At 62.7% G+C, this 23823-nt stretch overlaps 1 protein-coding gene across 1 annotated transcript in view; it reads left to right on the top strand.

Annotated features, from left to right (window-relative positions):
* Positions 1-252: 252 nt before the first annotated feature.
* Positions 253-23823, top strand: part of DDR2 (discoidin domain receptor tyrosine kinase 2) — a 50698-nt gene continuing 27127 nt past the window's right edge. Inside the window, exons 1-2 of the mRNA XM_036272993.1 lie at positions 253-384; positions 19383-19490. Of these exons, the coding sequence (XP_036128886.1) occupies positions 19409-19490 (82 nt within the window). The 5' untranslated portion in view covers positions 253-384; positions 19383-19408. The remainder of the gene's footprint in view (positions 385-19382; positions 19491-23823) is intronic.

Here is a 23823-nt window from a genome sequence, read left to right as displayed (position 1 = left end):
TTAAGACCGTCCCGCGGTCGGACATCTTTCCTTCCCGCTCGGCCCGCGGTCCCTGGGGAGACCACGTTTGGAGAACTAGTCTGCAAACAGAAGAACTAGTCTCCAAACAGAAAACAGCTCTGATTGGTGCCTCCTCCTCCCTCCCGGCCCCGTCCTAATGGAAACCACATGTGCTGGACGCTGGGCGCTGGCGCCGGCCCAGGAATCCCCAGAATGTGAGGTTTCTCGCAAAGGCATCTTGCATCAGCCGTGGATGTGTGCCTGCCGCCGGGCTCCTGCGCCGGCCGAGCGAGCGCGAGAGCCGCCCTTCACACCCAGCCCTCCTCGGGGGTCGGGGGCCCTGGATTTCAGCTCCTTCCCGCAGCTGCGCCCTCCTGGATGAGCGTGAGTCCGAGTGCTGCTTTCTGCCTCCGTTTCGTTCTTTCTTTCCCGAAAACGAAAGCTCTGACGGGACTTGTGGCCTCGGGAAGTTTCACAAAGCAGGCCGAGGGGTTCAAGTCAGGGAGGCAGGGGAGCATCGCCTTTCTGGGGGGGCCTGGGCTTACGCTCTGGGGGGAAGAAGACGGAGAGCGGCCCCCGAAGGGAACGGAGGCGCAGGGGACCCCAGCTGCGGCCTGCGGCGCGGGGACGGAGGCAGGCCCCTCGGACCGCCGGGCAGGGAGGCGGCCCGTGCTGGCTTGTGAGGGCCCGGATTTGGGGGAGGACATCCTCTGGTGCTTTTCTTTCTCGGGGGAGCACGACTGGTTGTGGGGCGCCTTGGGCAGCGCGGCGGCCTCACCGAGGTTGAGCGGCAGGGCCTGCGTGGACGGCGGCGGGGAGCCCAGCGGCCAGCGCTTCCGCCTGGCCTGGGAGGCTGGGCTGCCCTCCTCTTGTCGCCAGGACTTGGGGCTGCTCGTCCGGTGGACCTCTGAGTCCTGGCTGAGGCTCAAGAGTCCCAGCCAAGGGAAAGCGTGTTTTCCGAGCGGCGGAAACCTCCGGCCATTTCAGGCGGGGGCCGCGCGGCTGGGCCGGGGCCTCAGCACCATTTTGCTGACGGCCTGCTCCAGCCTCCTCCCCAGGAAGCCGGTCCTGAGACGGCCGGGGTCTCACCGGCCTCGCCGCAGTGACCCCAGAGGGTCTCGGCTTCCCCCACACGTTCCCGGCAGGGCCGAGATCAGAGGAGCCGGATTAGCCGTCGGCACAGGACCGGGGGCCTCAGCCAGCAGGGTTGAGGGTGCTGGGCGCGATGGTGGCGCCTGTGGGACCTGCGCCATGTACAGGGAGACAGCGACCCCGGGCCTCAGGGTGCCCCAGGCTCCGCACGCGGAGCGCACCCCGATGTGCGAGGGGCCCAGCATGGAGAACCCGCTGTGTCAGGCTCCCGTGTGGGCTGAGCCTGGGGGGCTGCTGTTTGCGTCTCCTTCCCGAATTGAGGCGTCACTGGCACCGGACATTTGCAGCAGTTTCAGGTTTACACGGGGCCGCTAGCTGCACACACTGGAAACGGCCCCTCGCACATCGGCCAGTTAACACAGAACAACATTTTCTTCTCGTGACGAGGACTCAGACCTGGGCTGAGTCATGGAGCAGCAACATCCCCTCAGGCCCCCTCCCCGCGGGGCTGGGTCAGGCCCGGGCTGGTCCCTGGTCCCGGCAGCCCAGGCTCCTCGTTGTCACGCAGGAGCCAAGAGGGTCGGGGCTCAGGTCCCTGCACCCTGGGCCCTGCCGGGTGGTTCGAGGGCAGCTGTCCTGAGAGAGCTGGACGCGGCCTGGGAAGGGCCTGAGCTGCCCAGTGCTTGAGGGTGGTCACCGGACGCCGGGCCCTGACGTGAGCAGCCTGGGCCCGTGGGGTGTGCGGCAGGAGGGGTTGCATTTGGGCCACCTCCTCGGATGGAGACCTGGCGGCAGGGAGCTGGGCAGACAGCCCTGCAGCGAAGAGTGCCGTGAGCTGGAAGGGACGGGGGCCTGCACCCCGGGGGGCGCGGATGGAATGGCCACCCAGGTGTGTCCGGTGACACTTGAGGGAGAAGCGGGGTGTGGGGGTGAACACGGCTGTTCAAGTGAGGAGGCGGGAGAAGCGGGGTGTGGGGGTGAACACGGCTGTTCATGTGAGGAGGCGGGAGAAGCGGGGTGTGGGGGTGAACACGGCTGTTCATGTGAGGAGGCGGGAGAAGCGGGGTGTGGGGGTGAACATGGCTGTACATGTGAGGAGGCGGGAGAAGCGGGGTGTGGGGGTGAACATGGCTGTCCATGTGAGGAGGCGGGAGAAGCGGGGTGTGAGGGAGGAAGCTGAGCAGCTGTGGGAGGGACCGGAAGGACCCCGGGAGATGGAACCGGGAGATGGACCCGGGAGATGGACCCGGGAGATGGACCCCGGGAGATGGCATTGCTGCCCAGCTGGGCCGAGCAGAGAGAAGGTGGGGCGCTGGCTTGGGGCACATGAGGACCTGGCCTTACCCCCTGGAGCCAAGGACCAGCGCCCCCGGGTAGGAGGGCTCAGCGCCCCGCCCGCCCCACAGTGAGGACCGCTCTGCGCTGCTCGGGACCCGCAGGAACAGCGCGCAGTGGGCACAGCTGGAGTCTCCAAAGTTGAGCCTCGGCAACCAGTGGGCTTCTCGCTAGGGAGCCGGTCGGGGTGAGGGCCGGGCCCCATGCTGGAGCATGTTTGGGCTGCTTCCCCGCAGGACTCCCCGAGGCCCTCCGCGTTGAAGAGCCTTTGCCCCCCAAGAGCTCAGCTTGTGCTCCGGGCACTACTGGGCCCGGGGGGCTCTGCTTGGAGGAAGCCTCAGGCCAGGCTGCACCGCGTTGGAGATTCCAGACGGGAGGTCTGTCTGGGAGACACGTGTCCTGCAGGGGGTTGGGGGCCGGCTCCGCTGCGGACGGAGCTCTGGCCACGGATCGGCTCTCGTGTCCTTTCTTCAGAAGTCACACCAACGCCAGACGAGCCCGCGCTCCTCGGCCCCCAAGCCACTCCATGCCCGGCTGTTGGGAAGGGGACCCTGCCCTGCGGCGTTTCTCCTCGGGGACGCTCTGGGCAGGGCAGTGAGACATGACGCAGGAACGTGGCTCCACCCTGAGGCCCGAGGGAGCGGGCTCTTTGAGGCACCTGGTGTGGGTGCAGCTATCCTGGTTGCCAAGGCAACACCGGCTCCCAGAGGCCACGTACCGACACCCAGGGCCACTGACGCACCGGGCCTTCTGGCTGCAGAGCAACTGTGAGGTGGACCCTGGCCTGGGTTTCCTGCATCCGCAGGAAGGCGCTCGGCTGGACCAGGGACTCTGAGGATTTGGGAGGAGGGACTGGGCTGGGTGTCCCGTCCTGCCCTGGGTCCCCCCTCGGGCTCCAGGCAGCGACCGGACTCTCCGTCCTCGGTCCCCGTCTCAGTTTCGCCCCCACAGATCTCAGCCCGACTCTGCCGCTGCGTCTCCGCTCGCTGACCTGTTTCCATGGTCAGGAAACCACGTTCTTTATGTTCAGATCCGAACCCACCATCTTTCGGCACAAACCAGGTCCTCGTCCACTGTCCCAGGTCCTGTTCTTGGCGACGTTCTCTGCCATGGCCACTGCCCTGGGCCGCCCGTCAGGGAGCCCGTCACCGGCCGCCCTTAGCGCCCACGCCCCTCTCTGCCCCTCCCGGGGTCATCGTCCAGGCTCTGTGGGTCCCCCGCCCCGTCTGTCTTCTGAGGCCCCCACGAGCCCACGCCACGGTCCGCGGCCTCCGCCCCGCTTCACCTCCAGTCACGACACCTTCCTGTCCTGCAGCCCCCATTGGTCAGTGTCCTCATCTTGGACGACAACATCCTGCTCGTGTTTCAGGAGATGCCTGCTTGCCCCCGGCCCCCCTGAGCACATGCTGCTGGCTGCTCTCGTCCTTTCTGCCCCGTTAGCCCCCCGCTCACGGCTCCCTCGAGCTGCGACTCCTTGTCTGCGCCCTCACACCTGATACTTAGCGGAAGCTGGACGCTCTGTTGGATAAATTACTATTAAATTATGAGTCTATTATTCAAAATAATAACCTTCAGAAGGAAACAGCCCACTTGTCTTAATAATTATTACCATTGTCCGGCCGGTGTGGCTCAGTGGTTGAGCATCGACCCTGCACCAACAGGTCGCTGGTTCGACTCCCGGTCAGGGCACAGGCCCAGGGTGTGGGCCGATCCCCAGTGCGGGGCGTGCAGGAGGCGGCCAGTCGATGTTCTCGCTCATCAAGGTTTCTCTCTTCCTCTCCCTCTCTCTCTAAAATCAATAAAGAAAAAAAAAATTAATATAATCAAATATTAATTAAAGAAAACACTCCACAGACCCAGAACGAACGTGGTCTTGGGTTTGGCGTTCCGTCTGGTTGAGGGATGTTTTCTGAAGAACTTTGGTTCCAGCTGCAAGGCTGGTCAGTGGACCATTCGTCTGAGGGTCGCTCGTGTCCCCCTCTGAGCTCGGGCCTCACTCGGCACGGGGGAGCCTCAGGGACCCGGCTGGGACTAGGGACAGACCTGTTCACAGCCGTGAACCGGGGCCCAGGGGGCGTCCGGCAGTTGTGGCTGCTCTGGGACCTGCTCAGATGTGCATCGCTTTGCTCGTCCCCTCCCGAGCGTCTCCCCCGAGCTCGGCGGGTTCCTCAGGTTCCGTGAGCAGACGAGGCCGCAGGCAGACATGTGCCCTCGTCCTGAAGCAGACAGACGAGAAACACCGCAGGAAATTCCCTTTCGTGGAGAAAAATCCCTCACATCTGCCTGTATCTGCAGACATTCCAGAAGCCGAAGCCAGGGGCTCCCCAGAAAGCCAGCTCGGCCCGGGATGCAGATCTGCCCCACCCCGCGTTCTGTCGGCAGGACAGTGAAGGGGGCTACGGAGGACGGAGCGGGGTGGGTGCTGTCTCAGCTCACTCGTGGGTCCCAGCGTCGCCCAGCTGCGGCTCAGCGAGGGGAGGAGCCCAGACGCTCCGCGCCCGTCAACACCGGTTCCCTCCGGCCTCCAGGAATGTTGCCCCCAACAGCCAACCTTCGCCACCTTGGGGCACCGGGAAAGAGCTGTCAGCGCGCTGTCTGGGGCCGCGGGCCCTGTCCCCACCTCGACGCGACCCGAGGGTCTGAGTGTGTCAGGAACAAAGAGAGGGTGGCGTCTGCACACACCCCTGTGAAGAGGGCTCATTTCTCTGGAACCGCGAGGTCGGGCGGCCGTCTAGGGGACCATCTCTCGGTTTCTGGAGAAGCCAGCTGCAGGCCCGTGGGGCCTGGACGCCCGAGGGAGCCATGTGAGGACTCAGGACACGGCTGTGCCCGGGGGGTCACTTCACTCCCTTGAGGTCTGCGTCCTCCGCAGGAGCGGCTGGACACGCGAGTGTCGTTAGCAGCCCCCACGCGGCCTCAGCCGGTCTGTGGAACCCGACCGCGCCCAGGAAGGGGTGTGAACTGTGACGACCCCACGACCCCGACCCTGCATCGCGGGGAGGTCTCAGCCGAGCCCCGCACGCATTTCAGAACGAAAAATTCATAGCTGCAGGTAACCGCGACCCAGAAGCCGCTGCTCGTCCAGGACACGAGATTCCTCAGACGTTAATTATCCGAATCATCGCTCTACCTTCGGACACTATCACTGTGGTCCCCCCTTCCCCGGGTGCTCCGTCGTAACAGACTCTTTCCAGAAACTGTGACTGCGCTGCCCTCGGCCTGTGCTGTGATTCGCCCCGGGAGCCGGCCCCTCGGCCACAGCAGGGACTGGGAGCCCTCCGGGGAGCCTCCTTCTGGGCCTCTGTCACCGAGGACACGGAGGCCCAGTGCCCGTCTGGAGACGGCAGCTTCAGCTCCCCGCGTGTCTGGAGAACAAGTATCTCACACCTAACTGGGGCGCTTTGAGGGACACGTCCATACCCACTGGGAGCCCCCTTCCCAGGGCCCGTGCCCGTGCGAACCCTCAGAGCCATGGAGGGGAGGCCGGGCTCTGCTCCGCCTGGGTTTGGGTCTGGGGGTTCACAGCGCTGGGTGTTTCTGATAAGCCTGCGGAACCGCCCCTCCCCCCCGTGGAGTCAGAGCTGGGGGGGGACCTTCCGGTTGTGAGGTGCAGGGCGCCCCCTGCCGGCTGCGACCCTCTGCACCTCCCTCCAGGTCTCCCCCACCCCCCCGCCGTTCTGTTTCTCTTCCTTTTCTTTCCATCTCCGATGCTCCTTCTGGCCGCCTGTCACTCTTCCTCGTCTCTCCCGAGCGGCTGTCGGCATCGCTGGCGGGCAGGTCACACGGGGGTGCTGCCCACGCCGCCTTCTCCTGTAAAGGACCCGCTTCCTCGGGGCGCCGGGCGCCGCTTTCTCCCTTTGCCTGTTTCCCCTCGTCCCTGGGGCGAGAGGTCTGGGCCTGGTGTGGGCCCTGCAGGGGGCGTGGGGGCGTCACAGACCCGGTCAGGACGCCGGAGGAGGGAGACAGCGGGCAGCACAGCACCGACCCCAGCGTCCGGGAGACGGTGCTGAGCCGGTGGCCACGGGTGAGGCAGGGCTCTGTGCGGGCGGCCACAGGGCGGGGGCCCGGCAGACGGGTGTGTGGCCTCGGGCGGCGTGGACGTGCCCGGTGGACGTGGCTCCAGCACCGTGAACAGACGCCGCGGTGGGAGGACAGGGGGCTCGTAATTGCTCACAGGGTCCCAGGACTCGAGGCGACATTTTCGGTCACTAGAGGAGCAGCTCTTCCCTGGCCCCCGGTGGGTGAGGGGCCCTGGGACGGGCCTGGCGGGGCACAAACAAAGCAAGACCGGTCGCAGCCCCAGTTGCTCTCGGCAGGGAGACGGGAGGAGGGTCAGATGCCCGGAGGTAAGGCTTTGGAAGGTGAGCCGGAGCCTCGGCCGTTGGGGGGGCTCCGGGGCCACGCGGCTTCTCTGGAGGAAGGTGTCCAGGTGTTTCCACATTCCTCCCACACTGCACGTGTGTAAGTCCCATGTACGTACCTCACACACGCGTGCATGACACAGATTCCCACACGCTCTCTGTGCTTCTTAATGACGGACGTCATTCTCTGTGGTGCTTCTACGTGAAAGACCTCGGGCCCATCCCAACCTCGTGTGACGGCAAAGCTCAATCTCCCCAAACTCGGAGAACAGCCTGCACCTCGCTGGCCAGATGTGACTGTCCTGCCCTTCGGATCAGCGGGGCCCCTGGTCTCGGGGACGCTGTCCCCCGGGGACGGACCCACTCAGGGACACGGGCGCCGTTTCCGAAATGAGCTCATCCCTGGACGCGGCGTGCCAGGACTCAGGGTCGCGGGCACAGTCAGGGTCCCGACGGGCTCTCACGGTTCCGTTCGTCCTGTAATTACGGGCGCCGGCGGCCCACGTTGGCCCTGTAATTAGAGAGGAAGACGTTCATTTTGTAGATACGACAATGAGCTCAGTGTGTCCCCGGCCCTACCCCTCAAAGACAACGACGACATCCTCGAGAAGTGTGTGAGGAGGAGTGTCTGGGGTGGTGTGGGAGCCGCTGGGCGTCGTCACGCGGGCCCGGTCAGGACGGACGTGCAGCTCGCGTTACGAGCGCTGGCCTCAGGCGGCCAGCTGCCCTTCCACGGACCCAGCCTCCGCCTGGAGCACAGGTGCCACCGTGCTCAGCAACGCCCGGAGGGAGGGCTGGTGGGCCCTGGCTTCTCATGCCCGTGGCTGTCAAAGGGGAAGGAGACCAGGTTCAGACTCGTGGAGTTTGTTTGACATTTGTGAGTGTCTGTGCGGGGTTCCTCTCGGTCCCCCTCCTGTGCTGGGCGCCTGCACCGCCCAGGGTGAGGGGTGTGCGGACGCCCATCAGACCCCAGGCTGTGACTGTGCCATCACGGAGCTCGGGGGGCTGACGTCCCGGGGGGAGGGGTAGACAGGTGGTTCAGGAGGGCTGATGTCCCGGGGGGTAGACAGGAGATTCAGGAGGGCTGATGTCCCGGGGGGTAGACAGGAGATTCAGGCGAGATTTAAACCCGGCAGCGCTGGCTCCCGAGAGGGGGGCTCTTCCCTAACCACAGGGCTGTGTTGGCCCCACAGAACCTGGATGTTTCTTTATTTTAAGCTCTGTCTGCGGAGAAGCACTTGTACCCATTTCTGTCACAAACCCGAGATGTGCGTGGGGTGCGAATCCATCCGTTGGGGAAGCTCCTCACAGAAGAGGCCGTCCGGGCGTGGTGGTGGCCACGGTCCTCCGAAAGCTGTCCCGGCTGAAGGGAGCCGTCGAGGCCGCCAGGACGCGGCTGGAGGAGGCCCAGGGGGTGGCGCTGCCCCCGGCTCGGTCAGCGGGTTGGCCCCTGGTGACATCGCTGCCGCAGGAGATGGAGACCCAGCCCCTGGGGTCCCCTCAGTGTCCTGTGGAGAATCACCCTCACTCTGTGGTGACTCGGGTCTCTCGACTCATCTGGGCGGCTGGACGTGGTCCCGGGAAGCGACGTTGGCCTGTGAACTATTCTGTGTCCAGGCCAGGGTCAGGCTGCCTGGGGGCTGGGACAGCGGAGACAGGGTCCACGGCTGGAGACAGCTGGTGGCAAGTCAGCCACCCGCCTGCCGTGTAGCTGAGCTGGGGGCAGCACACGTGTCACATGGACGTCGCCACGTGGGCTGATGGTGGGTGCCGGGTGCCGCTCCCCTCGGTGCTCCCCACAGCCGGAGTGCGGGTGCGCGCCCCAAACGTTCACCCCCTCCCGGCCACACAGCAAGCGGAGGAGAAACTCGGTGCACCCCTCACCGCCAGGGGCCCGCCTCACCCCTGCGCGGCTCCGTGGGGAATAAACGTCCCCTCGAAGCGTCTCCTTGGTCTCACTGACTCAGGTGCTGATACTCTTGGATGTAATTGAAGTTGATGAACTTTTGGAAAAAACGCCCAGTGTCATCTTCACGCCACACTTCGTGGTCAGTCTCGGAGGGTTTTCCACGGGGCTGACCTGGAACCCGGTGCGGTGAGCCATCAGGGGGTGTGGCGGTGGCCGCTGGTGTGGATGCGGCCTGTGAGCCGGCACCTCCTGCCCCCTTACGTGGCTTTCCCCACCTTCGCTCACGGCTGCTCTCGGAGTGCCCAGCGTTACCCGCGTGTGTGGGGGGGAAACCGAGGCCCGGGGCGTCACACCCCCTTCCCACGGCCGCACAGTCTGCCAGCAGTGGGTCTGGGCAGGGACCCACTCAGGCAGCGTGGAAAGATCGTGGGTCTGGGGTCAGGACACCAGTGGGCTCTGCCACGTGTTGCCACTGTGATCCGGCGGAGCCTGTCGCTCTGGGTCTGGATCGGCCGCTCAGCACCGCATCTGACGGTAACGGGAAGAAGCATCTACTTGAGGAGAAGCAGCATGGGAAACGCCAGCGTGGGTGTGGGCGGTGAGACCAGGGTCCAGGGGTGGCCGGCCTCCGCTGACCCCATGTGGAGAAGCTCCCTCTCCAGCGTGGTTTCGGCTGTCAGCCGGCTCTTGGGACTCTGGGAGCAGTGGCCACTCTCGCGCGCCCACAGGAGCGGGCCCTGCGTGTCTCCGCCGAGCTGCTCCCGGTATCGGTCAGTGCGGAGCAGACACAGCTGCACGCGTGGTGAGGCCGGGAGAAGTGGGGCCTCGGGACAGGTGGTGACCAGTGGCGGGCCACCTCCCTGGGGAGCTGCGGGCAGCGGGAGACAGGCCCTCAGGGTGCCCACATGGTCCAGGGCAGGCAGAGGCCACACCAGACCCCTGCAGACCGAGCCTCGGGCCTCCTGAGACACCGATATGTCTCTTCTCCGAGCAGAAAAGGCTCCGCCAAGCAGGGTTCACACACTCGTCTAAGCCCTGGGTGGGGCGGGCGGGTTCACCCCGAGCCGAGGCCCTCCTTTCTGGGGAAACGGACCCGGAGGGACGGAGAGGAAGCACCTGGCCGTCTTCCCGGGCCCCTCTCCGGCCCCTGGGCTCCGCTGGCCGAGGGCGTGTCTGTTTGGCCGTGACTCCTTCCCTTCGGTCTCCTCCTGGGGTGTCCTGTTTCACCAGCTCAGGGCCAAGCAGAGGAGGCCGCGGAGCCCTGGCCTTCATCCCGGCCCCTTGGCCACAGCAGGGTGGGGTCTGAAAGAGGCACCGATGGGGGCACAGTTGCTGGGTGGTTGCTGGACGAGCCCCTCCCCAGCCCCAGCTGAGGAGCCGCTGACAGCCCCACCCTCCGGGGGAGGCCCCAAACCAGGCCTGGAGAGGAGCCCCTCTCCTCCCTCCCACACCCTGCAGCTGCTGCCCTTCCTGTGCACCCCAACTTCTGGACCCGAGGCCCCGACTTAGCTGCCCAGAATCTCCACTTCCTGCTGAGATCGCCCCCCCACCCGACCTCTCCCGCCCTGTGTGCTCCTCTGGCTGAGCCCACCCCCTCTGGGTGGGGGTTCGGGGGCACCCGGCCTCGGAGTCTGGTCTCCATCTCGGGGTGGGGAGTGATGGTCTCCCCTCTGCTCACTGGTTTGCTGAACTTCACAGACTTCACGGGCTGGGTTAGGGTTCGAGCGTGTCTCTCAGAGGGTGTGGAGGGGAGACTGTTTTTGAGAAGAACTAGGAGCTGCCTCCCAGGGGTGTCCAGAGCTGCTCCGACATGGAGCACCGTGGTCCCGGGGGGGTCACGAGAACCCCGCAGGGCCGCCGGACGCTGCAGAGCCTCCCTCGGCCGCGGTGGAAAGCGGCCGGACCCAGTCGGTTCACAGAGAAGGCAGCTCGGACAGACTCGAAGCTCGTTCGGAGACGAGGGAATCAGACACCTGCAGGCTCACCTGCCGCTTGTCAGAGCCAAGGGGGTGGGGCTTGTTCCGCTGCCAAAGTAACGTCGGGCTCATCTAATATGTATGGGCCTGGCCACGTCCTGGGGCAGTCACATATACTCACCGTGAGATGAGACGGCCCCAGTTCTTTATAATAACAGCTATGATGGCCCGGCTGGTGTGGCTCAGTGGCTGAGCGTTGACCCTGCCCCAAGAGGTGGCCAGTTCGATTCCCGGTCAGGGCACATGCCTGGGTTGTGGGCTCGGTCCCCAGCAGGGGGCGTGCAGGAGGCGGCCAATCGATGTTTCTCACGTCGAAGTTTCTCTTCCTTCCTCTCTCTCTCTAATCAATAAAAACATATTTAAAAAATAGCTATGAAGTGAGGCCAAACACTCCTCACATAGTAACTCGTTTATTCCTCGTGATGATCCCTCCGGCACGCTGCTGTTAGACTCCCAAGTTTAGAAACTGAGTCATGGTGTCCCGTGACTTTGGAGCTGAGCCTTGGAGCCGTCACAGAGCGAGGGGCTTCGGGGGTGCAGCCTTTGCGGGGTTTTCGGGGCTGGAGGTTCTCCGGGGCTCTCTGCCAGGACGCTCCCGGCAGGGACGCAGAGGCTGGCGCGGAGGTGGAGCTCGTGGGTGCGCGGCGACACCCACGGACGTGGGGAGGGGAAGCGACTTCAGAGCGTCCAGAGGTGCTGGTTCCGCGAGGCCGTCCCAGAAACTGCAGAACCGAACCAAGACTCATCTCCCTGCTGTGCCCTTTGTTGACGCTGCCTCGCCTGGCCGAGGGATGTCGCCACGGCCGGGGGAGGCCACGCCGGGCCCACATGGGGTGGCTCACATCCTATCCTGTGGTTCCACGCTGATCTGGTCATGCCTCCTCGTCCCTGCCCGTGGTCCCGCGCTGAAAGCCCGGATTTCCGTGGGAAATGAGGTGGGAGCCGATCTCGGGATTGCTCGCGTGGCCTGTGGCTGGAGGAGAGCTGGCGGCCACGCCACGCAGCCCACTTCAGTGCCATCCTGGAGGGAGTCGAGCTCTCGGATCGTCATCGCCTGACTTCCAATGCGGGACCCTGGGGTCCCCGCAGAGCTCCCTACGGAGGAACTGGCACAGGAGGCTGAGCAGCAGGTGCCAGTCGTCCGTTTACTGAATTGACATTAAATATGCACATCATGTGGGCTAAAATAGACATTCTCTCCGGGACATCGTCAGCACAGACGCCAGGACTCTCATGCTGGGACTGGGGCTGTGACAACACCATCGGAAGGTGTTTCTGAGAAAACGCAGCTCTGAGGGGTCACCTGGAGTCCGGGGCCACCTGCAGGGCCTGTCGGGGGCAGGGCAGCATTCACGCCTCCAACTGCAGAGAGCTGCCCGGTGGAGACAACAGGACTGGAGCCGCCGGCTTCTCCCGGTCTGCTGCCCCCACATCCGCCGGGAAATGAGATGGGACGAGCTTGGTTGGCACCGGTTTCTGTTTCGATGGTGTCAGGATGCTGATAAATAATTCAGGATTGGGGGAGGTGGTCAGGACACGCCAGGAGCACCAGGAAATGAAGGCAACCTCATGTCTGGAGTTAAAAAGCCCTCGAGGGGCCAGGACCTGGCTGACCACAGAGACCTAATTATTCTTCACAGCGACTGCGTTCTGGAAGAGCGGCCGTGGGGCCTGCAGCTCTGACTTCCGACGGGACTGAAAGCCACTCTGAAGGGCTTCGCGGCGGCAGAGTCGCCCTTGGCCCCTTGGGCACCGAGTCCGGGCCCCAAGTCAAGTGCCCCGAGTGCGAGGGGGTGCGATGTGCTCCCTGCCAGCCCTGAGTGTCCGTGTGTCCGCACACCCCCGACCCTGGCCCACGGCCGTCTCCGTGAGAGGCTGCAGGCTGGGTCGGAGGCAGCTCCCCTCCCCACCCGGCCCCGGAGTTCCGCTTCCCAGTCAGAAGTCTCGGCTCCTGGCTGGTCGAAGGTGTGCCGTGATGGTCCTCTCTGGCTCCCAGCCCCCGCCAGCCCCGCACCACGGTGCCCCTGAGCTCAAAGCATGGGCTGCCACTGCTTTGTCGGGGTGGTCGTCACCCCCCTCCCTTTCCCCGGGCTGCCTACCTCTCCCATCGGCTGGAGCAAAGCCAGGCGCTCGAGGCCCCTCCTCCAGCACCAGGCAGACGGTGCCCACGGCCTCACGGAACCAGAGAGCTCCCCAGGGCCAGCGACATACTGCCTTGTGGTGACTCTGTGTGGCTGCTGTCACCCGCCTGGATTCACCCGTGTGGCCCCGAGGACAGCTCCCTCGTCGGCACCTGAGCGTGGTTTGGGGGCTGAACAGTAGCTGCTTCCATGTGCAGCTGAAATGTTGCTCCTGACCAGCCAGGCTCACAGGTCTCCTCTCGCTCGCTCTGTTCTCTGCGTGGATTTTAACCGGAGGATCGGCTGCTGCTCCTGGTCCGGGAGGGGCAGCGCCTGAGGTGCGGGTCCTCACACGCTGTGCGGAGGAAGGGTCTCAGGGAGGGTGTTCGGTGGTCCAAGGCCTCACCACTCGGTGAGCAGCTGGGCAGGTGCTCTTTCCACTGAACCTCGGCTGGTACAGAAGAGACTTAGGGTAGTGCTTCTGATCTCTAGTGTGTGCATGCGTGTTCGGTGTGTCTGTGTGTGTGTGCACATGTGTAAATGTGTGTGCATGTGCACATATGGATGAGCGTGCAAGTGTACATGTGTGGATGTGTGCATATGTGTGGGTGTGCATGTTGATGCAGGTGCGTGTGTGCACGTGTGGATGTGTGCATATGTGTGGGTGTGCATGTTGATGCAGGTGCGTGTGTGCACGTGTGGATGTGTGCATATGTGTGGGTGTGTGCATGTTGATGCAGGTGCGTGTGTGCACGTGTGGATGTGTGCATATGTGTGGGTGTGTGCATGTTGATGCAGGTGCGTGTGTGCACGTGTGGATGTGTGCATATGTGTGGGTGTGCATGTTGATGCAGGTGCGTGTGTGCACGTGTGGATGTGTGCATATGTGTGGGTGTGCATGTTGATGCAGGTGCGTGTGTGCACGTGTGGATGCATGTGTGGAAGTGTGTGCACGTGTGGATGTGTGCACACGTGTGGCACACGTGTGGGTGTGTGTTCGTATGTCTCCTCCTGTTGGCTACCCAGCATGCAGTCTGGTGCGTGGTGAGGGCCAGTGACTGCGGGTGGTGAGTGAGCAAAGCCTTCGCTCCTTCTGGAAGCACGTGTTTCAGGGAGGGGAGCAGAGTGAGCGGCAGGGACGGAGCAGGGCAGCCTCGGCCTCGGGAGTCTGTGACGGCTGCTCCGACGCGGACAGCGCGGTGCTGGGTGCCGTGTCCTGGCAAAGAGCGTCAAACTCAGTCCCTGACCCCCGTGCGTCTGTGATGTGATGGATGTCGTTGGCACCATGCAAATGGGTAAAAGTGGACACAAGACGGAATCGTATGAAAAGAATTGGCTTCCGGGCCACAGCAGAAGGTGATGGTCACCAGTGGGCTTGCACACGGGCCCGTGGAAGGGTGGCGGGTGTGAGAGCAGGAGGGGCCGGGTGGGAAATGAGCGATTCTGACCACCCAGGAGCAGCCACGCATGGTGGACAGGCCACCAACCCACAGTCCGCGTGCGCTCCCCAGACAGAGGCGGTGAAGACCAGAAGGGGCAGATCCGCTGAGCCCCTGCGCACGGCGACTCGCAGCCCCTCCTGAGCACAGGCAGCGGCCACGCGCTGGGCATCTGGGCGCGAGCCCTGAGCAGGCCCTCTGGGGCTGGGGACGAGGCTCCCCTGGCTGGTGTTCACGTCCGGGGGCCACAGAGGCTTCTCCCCTCCTCCCGGCCCCGCCCTGAGCACGGCTCCCTCCTTCCCAAGCCCCTGCTGTCTCCTGTGCGCGGCCGGATGCACATTGCCACGTCGCCGCTGAGCAGGGTCCGGGCGGGAGCTCAGCCCGCCCTTGACGTCAGACCTGCCTGTCCTTGTCCCTTCGGTGTCTGGACCGAGAGCTCAGGAAGGGTCCTCCGCAGCCACACCCACACCCACACCCACATCATTGTCTCCTCTGTGTCTCTTCCTGCTGGAGGCACCGCGGATGCTGTTTCTCAGTCCACGGGGTCGGGGTGCCGAGGGCAGGATACAGGTTTATGGGGGTTCAGCGCACGAGCCTGTTTCTCCTCTGTGCTGCGGGACCCCTTCCCCTGGAGCCTACATCTTGTCCGGAGACCGCCCGACGAGGGCCTCCAAACAGTCAGAGGGTGTCCTCAGGGTGCGAGGGGGCCCGGACACTGTCAGGTGAGCTCAGCAGCTTTGGTGTGGCCTCAGGTTCACCTTGTGGGTCAGCAGATGCCCTGGAGACATGCCTGTGGCTGTGGGGAGGCCCTGAGGGGGACAGACCCCTTCCACACTGCCCATGGCTCCATCCCGTCTGAGCAATGCCTGTGGTTCTGCCCTGCGGACGCCTCCCAGGCCCGGGGGACTGGCCTCCTTTCCGCGAGACCTTTGGCTGGTCTCTGCCGCCCCGAGGACGAGGGCGCGGTTTCTGGGTCTTGGCGCCCGCCCCATCGCCGGTCCAATCCCCGCTGCTGGGCTCACGTCCCAGAGTGACCCCGCTCTCCCCCACGGGCTCCCAGCGGCCAGGCCACGGGTGACACTCATTCCAGATACGAGCCAACGGATTCCTGAGAGGGACGATGCGGCTTCTCTCTCTGTGGTCTGGACCGGGAGCCGAGGAGCTGGGCGGCCGCGCTGTTGGTCCTGTGACATTTGCAGCAGCTGAGGGCTCATTACTGTGCTACACTGTGTGCCTGGCCTCGGGGGGTGGCCGTCCCTGGGACCGGCTCCTGTCGCCCAGCAGTTTGAACCCAGGGCCGGTAGAACAGGTCGAACGGGAGCACCAGGCCGAGCAGGGCCCGGAGCCGCCCCTCATCTGCTTCCCCCACCCTCGCCCGAACCAGCAGGGCCGAGCTGGGGCAGCCGGGAGGGCAGGGGGGGGCCAGAACCGGGGTCTCTGCTGCTGCAGCTCTGTCTCCTCCTTCCCTGCTGTTCAAGGTCCCCTGAGGCCCAGACTCCACTGTGTATTCGTGATTTTGTATTTCTTAATGAAGTGGGCCCTCCAGATGGTCTAAGCTTCAAGTGCCACAGAGCCCACGGCCCCCACCCAGACGGCCCCACGGCCGGAGCTGCTGCGGCCTCGCTGCCCAGCTCAGCTGGCTGTGGCCCCCTCGGCTTTGCCCGTGACGCCGCTGTCTGCTTTCAGCCCTCTCGCTTTCTACGGAGAAGGGCCACTCTCCACCGAGGCTCAGGTCCTCTCCTCTTCCTGGACGGGCCGAGAGCCTGGGAGCTGGCTCCCCTCCCCTTGGACAGGCTCCGGTTGTCTGCATGTTTCAGGCGTGAGCGGGAGACAGGGCACCGTGCTCTCCTCTCCGACGCAGGAGCGGGCTGGCCGCCCCGTTCCCTCTGAGCAGCGGGGTCACCTCAGCTTGTCGGGCACGTCCAGCTCGAACTCTTAAAGCCTGGGCCTCCCGGGGGACAGCTGGGAGTGGGGAGGCTTCAGCAAATGACTGAGAAGCAAGAGAAAATATGAGGATGCTGGGGACAGCTGTGGGGCAGGTGCCTGTGTGTGCACATGTGTGCACGTGCATGCTTGTCTGCGTGCCTGTGTGTGCACATGTGCGTGTGCGCGCACACATGTGTGTGCACATGTGCGTGTGCGCGCACACATGTGTGTGCGTGCATGTATGCTTGTCTGTGTGCCTGTGTGTGCACATGTGCTGGTGTGTGTGTGCACACATGTGTGTGCATGCATGTGTGTGTGTGTGCTTGTGTGTTTGAGGGCTGCCTCCTGCCAAAACCAGGCTTGTGCTTGCATACTTCTTTGCTGAGTATTAAATCCTCCCCAGATTACTCTTCCCTTTGTTTCTGGATGGAAATGTCTCAGCAGAAAGGCGAGCAGCTGGGGGGGGGGCGGGTATGTGGCCCCACAGCTTGTGGGTTTTCCGCCCCCACCAGCCCTTATCTTCCACGCACACAGCACGGGGCCCGCACAGCCATGCGCACCGCACCCAGGCTCTGCCCCAGCACGGCCCCCGGCCCACACCCGCTTCCCAGGCCCACCCTTCCTGCAGAGGAGGCCTGTCCGGGCTGAGGTGGAGCCCGGGCTGCCGGCCACGGCTGACGTCCAGGCGGGCAGGCACTTCCTCTCTGGCCCCATCACGGCTCAGCCGGGCGGTCCCTGCAGGGAACCAGTGACTTTTGTTCTCCGCCAGAGCAGTGGGCACCTCAGACCAGCTCTAGCTTTCGGACCGGGGGGCCGCGCTGTCTGGGGAGATGACCCCCGGCCGCACCAGACACACCCTGCTTTGTGCGCAGGCTCCTTCCTGAAAAGCCGGGAAGAACCTGGATAGAGGCAGACTGCCTCCTGCTCCGAGCGCATGGGAGGGTGTGCTGTCCAGAGGCACCCCGCCCGGGGCCCTTCTGTAAAGGGGGGTCGCCTGGCCGCGTGGAGACTGATGGATGCGTGTGGTGAGTAGATGGGAAGGTTTGCAGACCAAATGCTGTGTTAACTGTGCTGCGTGGGACTGTTGCCCGAAGGACCTCGCTGCAGCTGGGGCACAGGGTCCCTCCGCCCCGGAGAACGGTCCACGGCGGTGAGCGTCAAGCGCGGCTGTTTCCTAACGTGGGACACTCCTCCGGTCCCGTGTCAGAGGGAGGGCGGCTGCGGAAGAGCGTGCTGTGCCGTGAGGTCGCACCAGCAGGCGTGGGAGGCACCCACGTCCCCAGGATCCGATCTGCTCCCCGCGCTGCGTCAGGGTGGACATCACGCTGCTTCTGCAAATAAATGCAATTCCCGCTCTTAGCCACGTCTGAGGCATTTCTCCGTGTGTCTGCCTCTCCACCCGCCACCCATCTAGCTACAGTATCGTTCTGTCGCCTGTCTACTTACAATGTGTCCGTCATCCATCCCTCTGTAATCTACCTACCTGCCATTTCTATCTATCACCCATCAACCAGCCAATCGTCCACCTCTCTGTCACCTGCACTCACTTCCACGGTGAAGCGCAGACACCGCAGTGGGCGATGTTTGGGAGCCCGAGGCGGTGGGTCCCCACGCCCAGAACCCCATCCCCTCGGTCACAGGTGGGGAGCTCGCCAAGAGAGACCTTTCCAAGTTCCGTTACTTGCAAACAAGGCTGCAGCGACAGTGTTCAAGGGCTCCCTCCTCCACGTCCTTGCCCACACTGTCGCCTTTTATACGTTGAAACACTAGCCGCCCTGACACCTCACCGTGGTTTCGATCGGCGCTTCCTGAGCATCTCAAGTATCTCCGTCTGCCCTTTCCGCGTCTTCGGAGAAATGTCTGTTCAAGTCCTTAGCCTATTTTTTAACCAGGGTATCATTATCTACTTATTTATGTTTGCTCGTGAGTGGTCGGAGCTTCTCATGTATTCTGGATACTAATCTCTTAGCAGGTATTTGACTTCCCACCTCGTGCGTTGCTTTCCATCTGTGATGGTTGCCCTGCTGCGCAGACGCGTCTTAGTTTGATGTGATCCCTCCACTTGTTCATTTTTGTGTTTGTTGCCTGTGCTTTTGGTATCTATGGAGTCAGTGTGGAGACCGAGGTCGTGCGGATTTCCCCTGTGTTTTCTTCTAGGAGTTGCTTAATCTCAGGCCTTACATTTAGGTCTTTCACCCACTCTGAGTTGGTTTCGTGTGGGGTGTAAGAAGTGTGTGTGTGGGGGTATATCCCCCTTTCTAAGAGCAGAGAGAACCATAGTTCTTCTCGTGGGGAATTTATCTGGTCTCCCCCATTGGCTTGTTCCGCCACTTATCTGTCCACACGGACTTGTGGGTATCGGTGTTATACTGTGAGCTGCACCCCAGTGTTCACTCTTTGCTCATATTGTTACGCCTTTGGCTGCTGGGAATCTTTCCTCGGTTTCTGGGTCCCTTTGACATAGCCCCTCACTTCTGTGGGTGTAGCTTCCTCAAATTCTGAGTCTCCGGGTTCGTCCTGCCTGTTTCCCACCCCAGTCCGAGAACCAGCCTTTTCTCCAAGGAGCCCTGGCCCTTCGACGGGGTGCCGTTAGACCCCAAGCTCTGCACAGTCTGCTTGGTGCTATTGGGGTGTCACGGCTCCTGGACCCCCTGAGCTGGCAAAGCGAGGAGACGTGTGTGCTGCCTGTGCATATACACATGTCTGCACGTATTTCCAAAGGCGACCACCGCGTCTCCCCTCGGGCAGATGTGAGTCCGTGCCGATGTCTCGGCTCCGACCGGTCAGCATGGGGGTCATTCCGGGGAAACGTAAAGCCCCAGGTTCTCCTCTAGAGCTGACCAATCCGGATGCTACTGACCTTACGTCGTTTGAAAGGCAGTCCCTTCACTGGGTATTTCTCTTGGTCTAACGTTGACATCAATATCAGAATTAGGAAAATGTCATAAGTGCAAGTTTTACGGTTTCACCCTTCAGTCTGGGTAAGTATTCGTCTAGTGAGACTTGGTTTCCTGCCCACAGCCCTGCCCGCTCCGGTGGCGTGGGTGTGACCGAGGAGGGCTAGAGCGTCCCACACGGTGTGACGCTGGGGGCTGTCCCTTCGGCGCCGCGTCCCTGACCGAACACAGGGCTCGGGCAACGCTGTGCCGCCCACCCTGGCGGCTTCGCCTCACTGACGTGCTTGTCTTCTCTTTCTCGTTGTCCCGCGTGTCTGCGGGCTGCAGGCTCCAGGTCCGCCGCTGCCTCGGAGATGACCCCGGTCCCCAGGATGGCCCTGGCGCTGCTCCTGCTGCTGCCCGGCTGGACCCCGGCGGGGGCTCAGGTTAACCCAGGTAACCGGCGGGCAGGCCCGCGGGCTCCTCCCGGGAAGGGCTGCGGGGTCCCAGCGGGAACGGAAACGAACCTCCTGTCCCCGGGACAGAGTGGACACGGGGAAGGGGCGTCTGATCCCACTTGGGGTGGAGCAGGAGGAAACTTGTTAAAAAGGGGAGGTGCTTCTGAACCCTCCGAGAACAGGAGGTGCCTTGGGGCCCCGCAGGCTGATTGTCCAGGTGTCGTTGGCTGGCCCAGGCCTGTGTTTACTTGTGGTACATTTGGGGACCCTGGTCTGGTGGGATCTCCAGGCCCTTCTCCCACAGGGTGCAGCTGTGCTCAAGAATGAACATGTTAGGAGGCGTCTTTTAGTTCCCCCATATTTTTTATTACATCTATTCGTAACTGTACATTGACAGTGCCCCTGCCGGCATCAGTGATGCCGCCTGACCGACCGGGGCAAAGGTGGTGAGTCTGGGGCGTGGACGGATGTTCCCTGCGCACCCACAGACCTGGGTGGCCCCGCAAGGACGGCCTTGGCTCCGATATTGGGGTGCTGGGCTGTGCTCCCCTGCAGCAGACCAGCGTGAGTGTGATTCGGTGGACACTGCTCAGAGCCAGAGCAGAACCGGCAGCATGGTCCAGGCAATGCTCGCGTCCGGTTCTGTTCGCTGACATCTCTGTGGCCCGGCCCAGAGCCGGAGCAGAGCCGTGAGGGGTGGGGGCTGCTTCTTCTCTGCACCGCAAATGTAAACGCAGAGAAGTACACACAGCATGCGGGTCCGTCTGATGCGTCGGTCACACTGAGCCTGGGTCTATGTGGCACCCCGATGGGGAGACAACGCCCCCACCCCGCCCTCACCCGCCACAACTGTGTCCGTCGCTCTCTGAAGGCGCGGAGGGTTCTGCGGCTCTGTCCCCTCTCTCTGCGGACGCTGTGATGTGGAAACACTCCGGGTGCCTGGCTGCCTGTGTCCGACGTGTTTGCGATGCAGCTGGTGACCGTCCTCGCTGTGTGAGGGCTCCAAGTGTGTCATCTGTCCAGTCCACTCTGGCTGGGTCTGGGTCGTTTCCACTCCGGGCCCATTTTAAGTGAAGCGCCCGTGCAGGACTTCGGGAAGGTGCACCTGGTTCTTCTGGGCACGGACCTGGCAGGGGGACTTCTGGGCTGTGTTACCCATGACGGTTCCCTGTGTGCTGCCTCGGAGCTTCCCAGGGGCTGTGCCCAGCTGCCCGCCCAGGCCGCGTGAAGGCCGCTGCCCGTCTGCCCTGGGACCCCGCGGGCACCTCTGTCTTCTTTTTATTGATGTATTGGGGTGACTGGCTAATGAAATTACGTAAGTTCCACGGCACGTCGTCTGTGCGTGGTGGTGTGGGTCACCACCCCAGTCAGGTCTCCGTCCATCACCTTGGTGCCCCGCGCCCTCCTTCCCACGGCGGGGAGGCCTTTGTGCAAACACTCGCCGTTCCCGCACTCGGCTCCCACCCAGGATGGGGCCTCCGACCTCGCACCAGCCGCTGTGGCATCGTCCCTGCTCTGGTCGCCGGGAGTCCCCGAGTGCACAGGGCGGGCGCTGCTGCTGGGCACACTCTGCGGAGTCGGCTCAGCATGAAAAGGGCCCAAGGAGAGCGCAGCCCCTGCCTCAGAGGGCCCGGAGCGGGAGCCGGAGTCTGAAGACAGCAGCATGATCTTCAGAACACGTCCCTGCTTCTAAGGAAGACTCTTCCTGCCGGAAAGAGGGAAATAAATACCAGTCTCGATGGGAACAATCTGTACGGGAACACAAAACGTGTGTAGGAGCGTGAGAGTGCATGCATGTGTGGGCGTGTTTCTCTGTGTGCATATGTGTGCACGTGTGGGTGTGTGCACACATACAGGTATGTGTACGTGGCATGCACATGTGTGTGTATATCTGTGCGCGCGTGGGTGTGCATGCATGTAGGTATGTGCACATGCGTGTGTAGGCATGTGGGAGGGCATGCATGTGTGGGGTGTGTATCTCTGTGTGCATGTGTGTGCATGTGTGGGTGTGAGCCTGCATGTAGGGGTGTGTGTGTGTGTGTGTGTGTGGACTTGCTGTGGCCTGAGCTGGCCCAGGAGGGGGACCTCCCTGGTGGAATTTCTCCGAAGTGAGTCTTGCTCCGTGCTGCTCCGTCGGCTGTCTCTTGCTTGTGTGTTTGTTGGTCGCGTCTAGCCTGCGGGTGGCCTCTGGTACCCTTCCTGCCAGTAAAAGGACCTCTCTCTCGGGACAGTGGAAACTCATCCGACCCTTCAGCACCCTTGGTCGTGCCAAATAGAGAACAAGAGAGCAGGAAGTTTGAGGAGGATGCCAACCAGCCCTCATCTGCCCCCGGAGCCGTCTGAAGCGTGTCAGCAGATTCGACTTCACAACGACCGTATGAGGCCGGGCGGATATTATTCCAAGTCCACGCAGGAGGAGCAACTCCAGGTAGCTCCCTCGAGGTTATGGACGGAGCCAAGTGGCAGAGCTGGGCTGCGCCCCTGGCCGGCGCACCCCTGACCCGTGTGCTCGTGGCCTCCCACAGCGCTGGCCCGAACCTCCCGTGGCCCCCAGCCAGCCTGGGGCGCCAGTGTCTCGAGACTGAAGGTGTGAGAATGAGCTAGAGATGAAGGAATTTGCCGGCTCAGGCGAAGAGAAAAGTGAGCATCTGAGCTGGAAAAAAATGCCGCCGAGGGGCACTCAGAAAACACAAGTGTGGGTGGTTATCAGGGAGGTCACCCGGCAAAGGCGAGCGTAGGGTGGCCCCCGAAACAGGCCCATCATCATGGGGTCCTCAGCAGGTGAGAGGGGCTTTCCGGTCAACGGCTTTGTCTTCACCTGAGACTAAAAAAAAAGAAAATGCTACACACGTCCTTCCTCCCAGGACGCGGGCTTCATTATTTTTTTATTGTATCTATTTTCTAATTGTTTAAATAAATACACACCCTTCAGCCATTTCTCCCATCCCCCACTGTTCTCCGTTCCCACGAGCTCAGTTTGGTTTTGGGTTTTTGAATTTTCACATTGCACACGTAAGAGGGATCACGCGGTATTTGTTTCTCTGACTCACTTCTCTTAGCCCAGTGCCCCCCGGCCCATCCCTGCTGTCACCCACTTCGGACGCCATCCTCCTCACGGCCGCGGAGGTTCCACCGTGTAGACACAGCACAGCCGTTACCCCGTCCTCACCCGCCGGGCGCGGAGGGTGTTCCTGGCTGCTGTAAATGCTGCCTTGGCTCTGGAGGCTGCGCGGGGCAGTACGAATAAACTGAGCTGATGCTTCCGCTCCGTGAGCATGGACCCTCTTTCCAGTTACGCATCTTCTTTAACCTTTCGTCCACGTTTCGTAGCTCTCAGTCTACGGGTCTTTTACCTCCTTGGTTACACGTATTCCCAGGTATTTTCATTCTTTTTGAGAGCATTGTGAGTGGGATTGTTTCTTTCTTTCTCTTTCTGATAGTTGTTATCAGTGCATAGAAATGCAACAGTGTCTGTGTGTAGCTCTTGCCTCCCGGGATGGAACACGGGTTTCCTTTGTCTCGCGTCAGCAAGTCGGTTCAGGACGTGCTGAGACCCACAGGCAATGAGCCTCCCTCCGCCCTCCTAACCCCACACAGGGCCGAGCGTAGTCCTGACAGTGGGTTCTTCTGGGGAGAACAGTCCGACTGTTGACTGAGCTCCTGGTCTGACCAGCAGGCCTCGGAAGAGCACGGATGTGGCAAGATGGGTCTCCCAGAACTAAAAGATATTTTTAATTGATTTTAGACAGAGACAGGCTGCCTCCGGGTGGGGGTGGGGGGAGTAGGTCTCCTTTGGATGCTCTGGACTTGCCCAGGGACCCTCTGCCTGTGTGGAGCCTGCAGTCCCCTCCCCCGCCCCATGCCCCTGCCCCCCAGTTGCAAACGGCTGAGCGACGGCCCCTCCCAGCGTCTCCGTCTCGGCACTGAGCTGCTCTGCAGTCAGGGCCTCAGCCAGGCCAGAGCGCCTCCAGACGCCGTTTGTGCATCATATCTGGGTCTTCGGCTGCTTCTTGGGGCGCTGGTCCCTGCCGCTTCTCTTCCACCCAAACCCGGAGTAACCCCTTAACACATTCCTTGTGGCCACTGTGATTCATGCTGATCATGTTTTACCTCTGAGCTGCTGCTGGGACGCTCAGGGCCCAATCGGAGGCAAAGCACCTGGAACCAAATGGAGTGTCTTTGGAATATTAACCTGAAATTGTCTTATAGTCTCTATTTCCTTCCCCTGTAGCCCATCTTTCTTTCCTTCCTTGTTTCTTCTACACAACGTTGGGGGTCAACTCCAATCTTTGTTAAGAATGTGTCAGGCCCTGGCTCAGCAGTTAGAGCGT

Source organism: Molossus molossus, unplaced genomic scaffold, assembly GCF_014108415.1.
Source record: "Molossus molossus isolate mMolMol1 unplaced genomic scaffold, mMolMol1.p scaffold_m16_p_20, whole genome shotgun sequence".
NCBI classification, from domain to species: domain Eukaryota; kingdom Metazoa; phylum Chordata; class Mammalia; order Chiroptera; family Molossidae; genus Molossus; species Molossus molossus.
This window is presented reverse-complemented; position numbering and strand designations above follow the sequence as displayed.